Genomic DNA, 12232 nt, shown 5'->3' on the forward strand with positions numbered 1-12232 from the left:
TGAAGTTTACCATAAGTTGCTGAAGAAATGGCAGAAATCAGCAATGTTGTCAATAAATGGTAAAATCATTTTTGGTTTGCAGAAGAGGTAATTGCTGCAGAAAAAAAAAATTGTAGTGTGAAGTGTGATTTACTACACAAACCTGACTGATTATGTCCATAGAGCTCATTGACAATTTCTATACATTTAAATATACAGTGCACATTTCAAAAATTTACTTTCAACATGTGGGCAGGATGACTTCTCTAAATGCTTTGTTCAAAATCAACTGTTCATTTGTAAGAGCATTCAGAGCATCAAACTTTATAGTTTAAAGTCTGACAGCAATGTGCATGTCATGAGATCTACAGCATCATCACACTCAGTTTGGCTAATAATGTGTAAGAGTGCAGGACACTCAGTGCAGCCATAGGAAAAGCCATTAAGTTCTGGTTATCCATTTAACCTGGAAGAAACAACAATGTCATTTTTGGAAGTAGACCTCTAACTTAAGGTTCAGCAGACCAACAAGTTGAATTTTTAACTCCCATAATGCATTCCTGCATTATATGATCATTACAATTTCTTCAGAAAGCATGACAAGCTCATGAAGGCTTTAAAATAGACAGAAAAATCCTCCATGTACTGCATGACATGTAAATAAGTGTAAAATGCTGAAAGAAATGCAGAAATATGTCTAAAAATCCTGTTTAAATGATGAATATGTGCAAATGTGAATGAATCTCTGAGACTAATCATTGGAAGTGTTAGAATGAATCAGGAAGACATCAAAGGCTCTGACAGGCAGGTGTTTACAAACATTGGCCGACGCACCTGCAGCTCGTTAACTATCAGCCCTCAGCAGGAACTGTGAGGAGACCACAGAATCAATGCATTTCAATGAGGGTTACTACCTCCAAACAAATGTTCATATCTTAAAAAATCTTTCATTTATCAAAAATGTTGAACCCTTGTGAGAACCACAAGGCTTTGAGCTATTATGTGTGAAAGTTTCATGTTTGTAAGTTCAATTGTGTTCTCACAATGGCAAGTTAAAAACATTGAAGGGTTTCAGAAAAGTCAGAAAATTTAATATGGCAGGGTATAGGGAAGATGAGGCAACTTCATGTCATTCTAGGCATTCTGGGGGCAAAAGTATTTGTACTATGGGTTTGAGAGTTAGATTTTAGGAATCTAGACAAATTTTACTGCGTTTTGCTGAAAAAATTATGACTCTGTGACTAACGGTTGCTGAGTTACAGCAGTTTATCCAATGTTTTTTTTCATTTTCAAACCAGCTCTCTTCACTCTGAGTGATGACGTCACCCACTCTAGATTCCGCTCAAATCTTTGAAAAATCCCGAAATTGTCTGATTTCAAACAGCTGTAGTTCAAAAACTATAAGACATATCCACAAGAAAAGTAATAACTGAAATTCCCCATCCCTCCGCTACGTTTTAAAGTTTGAATGGTGTCTGTAGCTCAAAAATTGTAGGAGGAGACACATTTCAAAAACAGCAAAGTTGAAGCACAGTCCCCATTGACTTCAATGTTATTTTAAATTTGAACAAGTTCAAAAACTATAAAAAATTTCAGAATTGTTTAAAGACAGCAGAAAAGTCCACAAATAGCAGAACAAGTATATGTTTGAATTTTCAGAATAGCATAAAGTATGCAGAAGTTACAACTGCAGAAAGTTTGGAGTTGCTGAAGAGCTTTCACAATGCATTTCAATGGGAAAAGTTGCAGCAATTTTGTTGAATTGCTGAAAAACAAAAAGTTGCACAAGAGATTTCAGAAGAGAGCAATGATGTCCTCAATAAGCTAAACATTTTGATACTTGAATGACAAAAATCGGATAGAAGTATGCAGAAGTTACAGGCGGACAAAAAAACGTACGGAAGAGGGAGAATAAGAAGAAGAAGTATAAAAAAAAAACAGAAGAACAATAGTTTGATTGCAGTATGCAATCAAACTAATAATCTGTCTCTAATAAAGTTTGGGGGCCGGTCCAAAGGAGGAGGTGGGCCGGATCCGGCCCGCGGGCCATAGTTTGGGGACCTCTGCTGTAGAACTACAAAGTTTTTAAATCAGAGTGGTTACACTCAACAGCAGGAAGGTAAACTGCCTTATCATCACGTTTTAAATTATTTTGTTTTTATTAATGGATAATTTTTCATTTATTTAATTTGGACACAGTTGATACTGTCATGTCTTTTATCTGGTCTTTACTGGAGAGCTGCTTCAACGGATTAAAAAAGTATTCCATCTCTGAAAGGAAAGAGAGCAGTTAGAACAGCTTTCAGACTGGCCCCACCTACCTGGGGGAAGGTTTACTGCTACGTCATTTGAGAAGGAGAGCAGCATAAGGACAGAAAAGGCTTAGGAAGAAGATTAGGGTCTATTAAAGCTAAATTTATCTTGTAATTTCTCACCTCTGTCTTTTTTCCAAAGAAACGTGTTGTGGTGTTCCAAAGGTTGCCCTAAAGTTCCCCATTTTCCTTTGGTCAGTTTACGCATGGTGAGCTGGATCTTCCCCACAGAGAAGGCCGTGTGGACTGTGAAGGATGAGATGATGGTATGTGAGTTCATGTCAGATATGAAGAGAATGAAGAACACAGTAAGCACACAGTTATCAGTGAAACACTTGTCTCGACAATACAAGTAGCCGTACAGTACGGTCCGGTCTGGTCTTTGAGAGTTTCCATAATGGACCCAGTAAGCCGGACTGAAGCGTATGATTTTATGACCCCCGTCCATAGGAAAATGAAATAGACTGGTTAAAGTGGAGCAACTGTTGAAACATGTCGATTGGTGGCTGGTCAAACAAAAGCGTCTGGATTCCTCTTCTCCGTCCAATCTTCTCTCAAACAGCATTAAATACTTTGTATGTGAGAAATACCAAAAACCAAGAGGGAAAAAATGAGCTCTGGATGACCTCCATTGTTGTTGGTAGTGTCAACCCGCATGCGGCGGGACGGTCCAACTTTCAGTGTAAACGGTCTAAACCAGTCCAGACCGGACTGCTCTGTGCGAACGAGGCTTTTGAGATACATCCAAACTACAGTAAGTAGAAAATTCAAGCTTGTTGGGGGAAAAGAGTCTACTTTTTATAAACTCAGTCAGGACAAACATTCAGTCATAAATATTCCCCAAAGGGGATCATTCCAAACAAATGTCTGTGGACTCACTTTAACACTTCATTTTGTGCAGCTGACTAAGCCAAATGGAAAAGAAGAAAAATAATCACCTACACAGCAACATGTAATGTTAGTTTGTGCTGCTTCCAACAGAGTCCCTCATGTGGGAGGTGACCATGGGAAAAAAATGTAGTTTAGAACTAATCTTTGAGAAGAAATCAACCTTGGCAAAGCTACAAGTCATCTTACCAGAGATGTTTGCATCCACTTCATGAGCCAGACCTGAAAAAAGAAAAAGACACTTAACAAGAAAAGCTACAGCAAACTGTGAGCTCACAGCTGATACAAACTCAGACCTGCCTTTGTAAATTATGCTCAGTACACACTGCAGTCTGGATTTTATTTTTTTGATATTGTTCTTGTGAGTTATTTTCAGTAAGAAGCTTTCTGAAGGAGCTTTACTTTGGAAACTAGCAGCACTCTAATCTCCCAACACCCTCACAGGATTTGTTTCACTTAACTGAAGCACAAATTCTGAGTTCACAATTCAGAGGACTTTTGAGGTACGAGAGGCGGTGTTACCCCAGCCAAAACCACACAAAGTCAAGGTTTCTTAACATGGTATTTTCTGCACTATAAACTGCACTTAAAGACTAAGCTTTTTTCAAAAATTGTCCATGCACCTTATAATTCGCTGAGCCTTTTGTTTGTCCCAAGTTCCAAAATCTGTCAAATGTTCTTGTGAAACTTTGAGAAGTCTTCGCTCGATTGACTGTCGGACCATTTCTCACTGACACAGCAGCGGCGAGCCCTCGGACGATCACGCTGTGCATATTTTGAGGGGCACAGGTGAGTCACAGACAGAGATTCTGGTAAGTCATGTTCTTGGGAAACTATGTGGATGGCGATAAAGTTAACACATCTCAAGTTACTGCAGACACGCACCTTAGTGCAACAAACGCATAAAGATCAGCCAGCATTTCAGAGCCATTATGCACGCGCAGTCCTGAAAACACGCAGAGGATTTGTCTGGCAGCCCACTGTTGTTTCCACATCAGAATAATCATTCGAACATTCTAGCTCACTGTATGGTCACATGACTTTGATCAATTCAAAGACTGAATGATGGTTGATCACTTTCTGCTGCATCACGTGTGAGTCTGCTGTGATGTCACTTGGTCATTTTCTGTTACAGTAAAATAAACCACCATGCCTTCACTTAAATGGTATTTTCCAATATTGGTTATTGATTGATCTCAATTTGAAATGATTTTTATGGTAGAGGTTGATTCAATTAAACTAGGTTAAATTAGATTGGATTCTGCCTCAGACAGATCAATCTGATTGGATGATAAGAATAGAAATTGATTCATTAATTAAACGTTACCCCTCTACTAAAGAATGAACCACCTCTTTGGTCAAGCTGCAATTATTGCAAATCCATGAAGGAGAATTTGTCAATTGAACAGACTACTTGAACTGTAACTGTACTGCTCACTCAAATTTAACATGTAGGACATTTTCCCAAGCAGGATCTCTACTCGGAGCAGGTCTTCCCTCAGGTCCGCCGTCATACAGCCGGAGCTGGGAATCTGAAGGAAGAAGATCCACAGAAAACCTTATGTTTCACCTCAAAGTCAAATGAAAAACTTGAGTTTGAACAGATTTCACAATACAAGTAGACAAGGCAGGTGATAGTTTAAAGAACCACCAAATTATGTTTTTGGTGTTTTTAACATGTTCTTCAAGTATTTTTCTCATGATGGACACGTATAAAGACAATTAAGGTTAAGATCACGTTTCTGAGTTTTCCTTTTTTTTATTCAATTTGTTTTAAATCAGGAGCAGACAAGAAATGCCATTTGACAAAGCTTGTAGGAGTGATGTAGGTGCTACATCCATTTGCAGACAAATAAATCCATGAGCGTCTTTGTTTTCCTGGTCTGAGCTGGAATCTGGATCTAGACTGTACAGCTGGTCTGAAACGATATTGCTCGCCATTTTTGTTACACCGCTAATGTTCTGTTGGGATTGTGAAGGGCTGTAAGCTAGTGGCAGAACTTTTGACATAATTGGAGATGGACAAAACAAGGCTGTGATGTCATCAATAGAAAATGCCTCACTTGGGTTCCAACAAAATGAAGTCAATTCAGACACCATTTTTGCGCAATAGTAAACAGTGATTTGTCTGAGAATCTGTCAAACACTTCAAATGTTCGAGGTGGGACTGGCGGGCATCACATGCTCTTATTGAGGCATCTGACTGGCTAGTTTATAACGTGAATAACTTGCGATAAAGAAAATATATCATGAAAAAAAAATAGGTTTACCAAGAAGATGTTAAAAAGAGACATGAGAGCAAACAGAATAACTGAGTAACAGCTGTTCATGTCTCTATAGAAGTCTAGGGGAATTTGGCTTTCTGGGACCAGCAGGTACTTCCTGTTTGGAACACGAGGGGAAGGAGAGGATCAGTCCGGTTCTCTCTATACTGTCTATTGGGAGAACACATAAAGGGACGATGGGAAGTAGGGGCGGGCTATTTCTCAGCAGCAGTTCAGCCCACAACTCAGAGGTGAACTTCTAATGAAATCAAGCTGCTCTGCAGAAACTATGTCCCAGAAAACAACACAGGTTTGGGATTTTGGCTAACAATGGATGATGATAAGACCACTGGGAACACTTTGAAAATGGATCAAAAGATGATCATAGTGGAACTTCAATGAGTTTTACATTGCACACGTGCAGGTTTGGGGATCACACCAAAACGGCATCTGCTTGTTTGTTTCCTGTGTGTCACAGACAAACCTTTCTCCTGGTGTATATAACCAAATGGACGGCTGCATCAGTTTGGAACCAGTCGTATCTGTATGTGAACAGATGGAGTTTTATGAGAAGACTTTTTCTCCTGTAATTGCCTCTTGTGCTGCCTCAGAAGCCTCGTGTTTCATACCGAGGCCGAGAATCTTTGATTGGTGGAGGAGCTCCTGAAGCGGGTGGAGCAAGGCCCATCAGTGGAGGAGGCATGTCTGTAATGAGGGAAAAATAAATGAACATTTAAGTAGTTGACTTTGTTTCCAGGGAATTCCATTTGTTCATTATTTTGAATCAAAAACAGAAATTAAATCACTTCAATTTGGAGCAAAAGCACTAAACCAAGAAAGAAAAAGTGAGAGGCGCCCTTTTCATCTGCTGAACAGAGTTAATCAAAATAAAATCATGGATGAACTACAACAAACCATCTTTAAACCTTGACTAATCCAAAGTGATGTTTTTTGGTAAATACAAAGCCAAAACAGAACTCTCAAAGTTAACAATGACTAAATCGAAACAGAGTCAGAAATTGAATTCTTAGGGATAGTTATTGATAACAAACAGAGTTGGAAGGCACACATCAGACACATACAAACTAAAACTAAACAAAATATTTTTATTAGAATACAACTGTAGAAATTTATTGTACTGCTCCTTAATATTATCATATTTCACCTACTGTATAGAAGTTTGGGGAAATAATCATAAAAGTTCACTACATAAATGACATTACATTTTGATCACACTAACGATTTATTGTATCAATCCAGAATTCTAAAACTGTATGATCTTGTTGATTTTTACTCTGCACAGTTACTATACAGAGCTAGTGGGAAAACATTACCGTACAATATCCAGAAACAGTTCTTAGAAAATGAAGGAGGAACAAACTGAGAGGATGCAGGAACTTCAAGGTCAGATTGATAAGAACCACAAAGAAAAGTTTCTGTGTTTCTGTGTGGAACTAAACTCTGGAACAAGTTAAGTAATGATCTCAAACAATGTTCAAGCATTTATACATTCAAGAAAACGTATAAAGAAACTCTAATCTATGAAGATAAGACGAGTTAAAGATCAACTGGTGTTTGAAGAATTCCAAATGTGTGAACTTGAATGTGATGAAATAATCAAAACTTTTTCAAATGCAAACAATGAGTTTTATGTTATGTAATATACAGTAATGATTACTGAAAAGTTTACAATCACTATGGTATTAATTTTCTTTACTTGATCCAAAATATGTAGCAATAATTACAGGATTATTGTAATTATGTGTTCCAATAACAATAAGTGATTATTACATACTGTGTAATGATGATGATGTTTTGCTGCTCCAAATGATTGGAACTTTTAGCAAAAGAAACTGCATTTGGAAACTCCGATTCCACTCTCTGCTTTTAAACGCAGAGTAAAGGACATTTTTGAAGAGTCATGTACATGTTTTCTTAATCAGTAATTTAATATATCTAAAACATGTTTGCTTTCTTTCTTCACCTTCAAGTATTTTTAGCATTTTCAGGCCTTCATTGTTGCTAAGAAATTGTTCTTAATGTTTTACCTGCTAAAAGAAAGGTTAATTTCTGGATTCATATGAAATTCTGTTGATAATCAATGAGTATTATATATCAGTTGAATGTTTAATGTAATGGTTTACTGAAATCATGCAAGAAAGTTTTATGAGATTAATCAATAATCAACAAGCACTCAACCTCTTAAAACAAAAAACTTGCAGATCCATATGGATCACAGGTAATCTATGATCACAGATGACCTGTGATCTATATGGATTGAGTATTTTTAATAAATAGGAATATCTTGAGTTCAAATATATATAAATATGTATTTTTAATGTGATGTATATATTTTTGTTAAATATATGTTTTAAAACTTTCAAAAAATAAATTTTAAACTTTTATCTTTGTCCTGCTGTTTTTTTCCTCCCTACAGATCTAAAGAATGATTTCAACAGTGGCTCTAAAACATCACACAATTTGAACCGTGAGTTTTGTGATACATGAATACACTGCCTGGCCAAAAAGAAAAGTCACCACCAAAAAAAGGGTCAAACACTCTAATATTTGGTTGGACCGCCTTTAGCTTTGATTACGGCACACATGCGCTGTGGCATTGTTTGGATAAGCTTCTGCAAAGTCACAAGATTTATTTCCATCTAATTTTTCACCAAGATCTTGCATTGATGATAGAGTCTGACCGCTGCACAAAGCCTTCTCCAGGACATCCCAAAGATTCTCAGTGGGGTTACGGTCTGGACTCTGGTGGCCAATCCATGAGTGAAAATGATGTCTCATGCTCCCTGAACCAGTCTTTCACAATCTGAGCCCAGTGAATCCTGGCATTGTCATCTTGGAATATGTCCATCAGGGAAGAAGAAATCCATTGATGGAATAACCTGGTCATTCAGTATATTCATGTAGTCAGCCGACCTCATTCTTTGAGCACATACTGTTGCTGAACCCAGACCTGATCAACTGCAGCAACCCCAGATCATAACACTGCCCCCACAGGGTTGTACAGTAGGCACTAAGAATGATGGGTACATCACTTCACCTGCCTCTCTTCTTACCCTGATGCGCCCCTCACTCTGGAACAGGGTAAATCTGGACTCATCAGACCACATGACCTTCTTCCATTGCTCTAGAGTCCAATCTTTATGCTCCCGAGCAAACTGAAGCCTTTTTTTTCCGGTTAGCCTCACTGATTAGTGGTTTTCTTAAGGCTCCACAGCTGTTCAGTCCCAATCCCTTGACTTCCCTTTGCGTTGTGCGTGTGGAAATGCTCTTACTTTCTCTATTAAACAGAGCCCTGAGTTCTAGTGTTGTTTTTCTGCCATTTGATCTCACCACACATTTAAGCGATCGCCGATCACCATCATTCAGGGTTTTTTTCCGGCCACATTTCTTCCTGGAAGACGATGGGTCCCTACTATCCTTCCAGTTTTTAATAATGCGTTGGACGGTTCTTAACCCAATTTTAGTAGTTTCTGCAATCTCCTGAGATGTTGAGAGACATGGTCACATTGTGTATCTGGAATGAATTTTAGATCTTTAATTCTATCTCATGAAAAATGGGAGCAAAAACAAAAGTGTTGCGTTTATATTTTTGTTGAGTGTACATTGCAGTTTGAAGGTTTTTTTTCTTTTTTATAAACCAATCAGAAGAAAGCCAGTGCAGCCCTCCGTCTCCGCCCCCAATTGTCAATAGAGTAGCTCTGCGAGTGAACATGACAAAATGTTGGGCGTGCTTACTGAGATTCTGCTAGCGCGCACACATCACTCCTGTCCCAATAAGCAGCTCACACATGTGAAAGTGGACAGTCTCTCTCATGCAAGGACTTTTTCTGCACGCGGAGGAATAAACACAAGCGTGCAGGAGCAGGAAGCGCTCGCGTGGGTCTGAATTGACAACGAGGAATGTTTGATACATGTGTGGAGATTTGACTATTAAATAACGCCAAAGGATCTGCAATTAATGTGTTACCAGCCGGGCCATTAATACCAGCAACATAGAATGATCCTGTGGACTGAATTACACGGCAGGTGGATGTGGCCGCAGCCTTGACTTTAACACGTGCTCAACTAAAGATCAAGCACAGGCAGGTTATTCAGCAGAAAGCTAGTCCTTGTGTACTTTAGTGGTGTCACTCTTCGGGCCCTGAGGGCCAGCCTTCTCCTGGTTGGATCATTTGCCCGTTATTACCTGGATCAGGTGTGTTTGGCCAATAAAGACCTTTAATGGCAGGTTGGTTAGAAAACATGTAGGACAACGGCCCCCGAGGCCTGAATGTAGATACCTGTAACAGTTGCTGTGGTCTTCAGTGCCATCCTGCCAACAAGACACTCTTTTAACATAGACTCATAGTTGACCCAGCGATGGACCTGAGCACAAAACACAATCTCATTTGAAAGACACAAACATCTCCATATCTAAAGCTATGTCTTCATGAAAACCACGGCAGGGGGTGGAAGAAGTGTTTATGCAGTCAAGCCCCCTCATTCTACACAAACAAATAAGCAGAAAATTCAATGATTCCATTACGGAACATTATGAGCTTTTCAGGAAGAGGGGGCTTCAGATGCTAAATGTCTCAATAGTTTTCTGGAGAAGAATAATATTCTCTAAATTGTAGTAATACATTTTAATTTCTTAGTGTTCATATAGGGCTGGGTTTAAAAGAAATGACACCCAACTGAATTTTACTTAACCCATAGACCAGACCCATTTTTCCCTAAAAATAAAATGATGTGAAATGCACCAAAAACCAACTGGTTCACAAAACCCATTTCTGATATTTTTGGCAACACTTTATAATAAGATTCCATGACGAGCCTTATTAACACATTAACAAACATTATTAATGTGTTTATAGGATGTTAGTAAGACATTTATAAGCATAATAATCCAAATAAGGTTTATTAACAAACATAGTAAGATTTATTACCATCTAAAGTGAGACTACGATTGACTACGAAGACCATATTAATAAACTGTTTACAAGCTTAACAAATGTATGAACCATCTTTGTCAACATTATGTCACCAAGGGTTCTTATGGGTTAAACACAAAATGAATGGAGTTATAGTTTCTAAATGAAAGAAAAAAGGATTTTACAAATAGAAGCTCTACCTCTATTCAGCTTAGTTAGTGGTTTTGGAGAAAAACATGAATGTGTATCAAATTGAACCTGAATTGATTGAGTAATCTGGCAGATATCCAGCCCCACAAAGTTCTCTGAAATCTCTACCTGGTCAAAGAGGTCAGTGCCATCTAATCCAGCAGCCTTCATCAGCTCATCTCCCCCTCCAGGGTGATAGTCCATGTATGGAGTTACGTTGTACACCATGCCTGGAAATAATTCACAATAACAAATTCTGCTATTCTGCATCAGGACAAGTGACACATTCAAACCTGCTTTGGTTTCAGCAGAAACCCAGCAGTTGCAATGAGTATCTAGAGATGTGTCTTAACTGCAACAGGAGGACCAGAACCAGTCATTCAGATTGCCTGAGGTCACTGAAGTGTAGAGTAAACACGTGGCTAGCAGAAGTCAGCCTGTCTGCTTATCACATCAACTCTGAAAACAAATGTTTATTGTGGTTTTGATCATTATTTGAAGCTACTCTTCTGGGGTCAAAATGATTAAACATTTAAAATACATAAAAATCAAAGACACAATCTTGAGTATTTGTAGGGACAAACTGTTCAAATAAAAAGCTTTTTTTTGTACTCTTTTTAATTTAACTTTACTTATGGCTTTGAGGTGGTTTTATTGTGAGCCATGATCATAATGATTTTCTATGGAAGTACTTTTAGTCATAATTCAAAGTATTATGCAATTCTCAATTGGCAATTCAATTAAAAATTCAATTAAATTAAGTAATGCATTTTGCAATTGACAATTCAATATGAAATTTTTAAAAATAAAATATTGAATAAAAACAAAATCAGTTGCATTGTAAATTACAATGGGTTTGATGTCATAATTCAAATGACAATCCAATTTACAATTCAAAGTTCAATTTGACCACTCATTTTGAAAATGCATTTAGCAATTTACTACACAATATTTAAAAATGACATTTCAATACATGATTTGCTTATATTCCTTTTAAAGTAACTTAAATCTATTGCATTATAAAATTACGTGCATTTTTGGGGTAAAAACTCAAATCAGCTTGCAAAACAGCGTCCCCAGTGTAATGCATTTTTATTTGCAGTGTTGCACTCATGTATTAATTCAGTGGACATATCAAAGTGTTGACGTCATTCGTAGGACGTGCCTTACTTCAGGCCCTAAAGATGTGCTCAAAAATCTCTTTTAGAGCTGCAACACAAAAGTTGCAGTCATAGTCATCCACATAGAAGCTAATTCATTAGCAGTTAGCACATTCTCTCCTCTAACCTTAGACACCAAACAACTCCATTGGTTAGTTCTGAGTCTTTAAAATTTTTAATTGGTGGAAAAGATGTGGAGGTGGGATTTAACAAATGCAGGGAGGTGGAAGGCCCCGCCCAGATGAGTGTCTGACAGTTTGCAAATCAATTGGAATTTTGGCGTACTTAACCCTTCCGCTTTGTTGGCTTGTTTACATTAAAAGAGCATGCAAACTGCATCAAAATAAGACACTTCAAGTCCTTGACAGAGCTGGGCTGTTTGGCTCCAGTACGACTCCAAGAGGACGCTGGAAGTCCCTGTACAGCAGGGGTCTCAAACTCGCGGCCCGCGGGCCATCTGCGGCCCGCAGGATGATAATTTGCGGCCCCCGTCTTCATATGAAAGA

General features: G+C 38.2%; 1 protein-coding gene across 1 annotated transcript in view; it reads right to left on the reverse strand.

Annotated features, from left to right (window-relative positions):
• Positions 1-12232, reverse strand: part of LOC112139233 (cytochrome b5 reductase 4) — a gene marked incomplete in the record, with an annotated part of 66185 nt that overhangs the window by 37874 nt on the left and 16079 nt on the right. The window contains 7 exon segments of the mRNA XM_024261965.2: positions 2415-2537; positions 3369-3401; positions 4618-4711; positions 5928-5985; positions 6073-6148; positions 9745-9829; positions 10696-10796. Of these exon segments, the coding sequence (XP_024117733.1) occupies positions 2415-2537; positions 3369-3401; positions 4618-4711; positions 5928-5985; positions 6073-6148; positions 9745-9829; positions 10696-10796 (570 nt within the window).

This window comes from Oryzias melastigma, unplaced genomic scaffold (genome assembly GCF_002922805.2).
Source record: "Oryzias melastigma strain HK-1 unplaced genomic scaffold, ASM292280v2 sc00336, whole genome shotgun sequence".
In the NCBI taxonomy this organism is placed as follows: domain Eukaryota; kingdom Metazoa; phylum Chordata; class Actinopteri; order Beloniformes; family Adrianichthyidae; genus Oryzias; species Oryzias melastigma.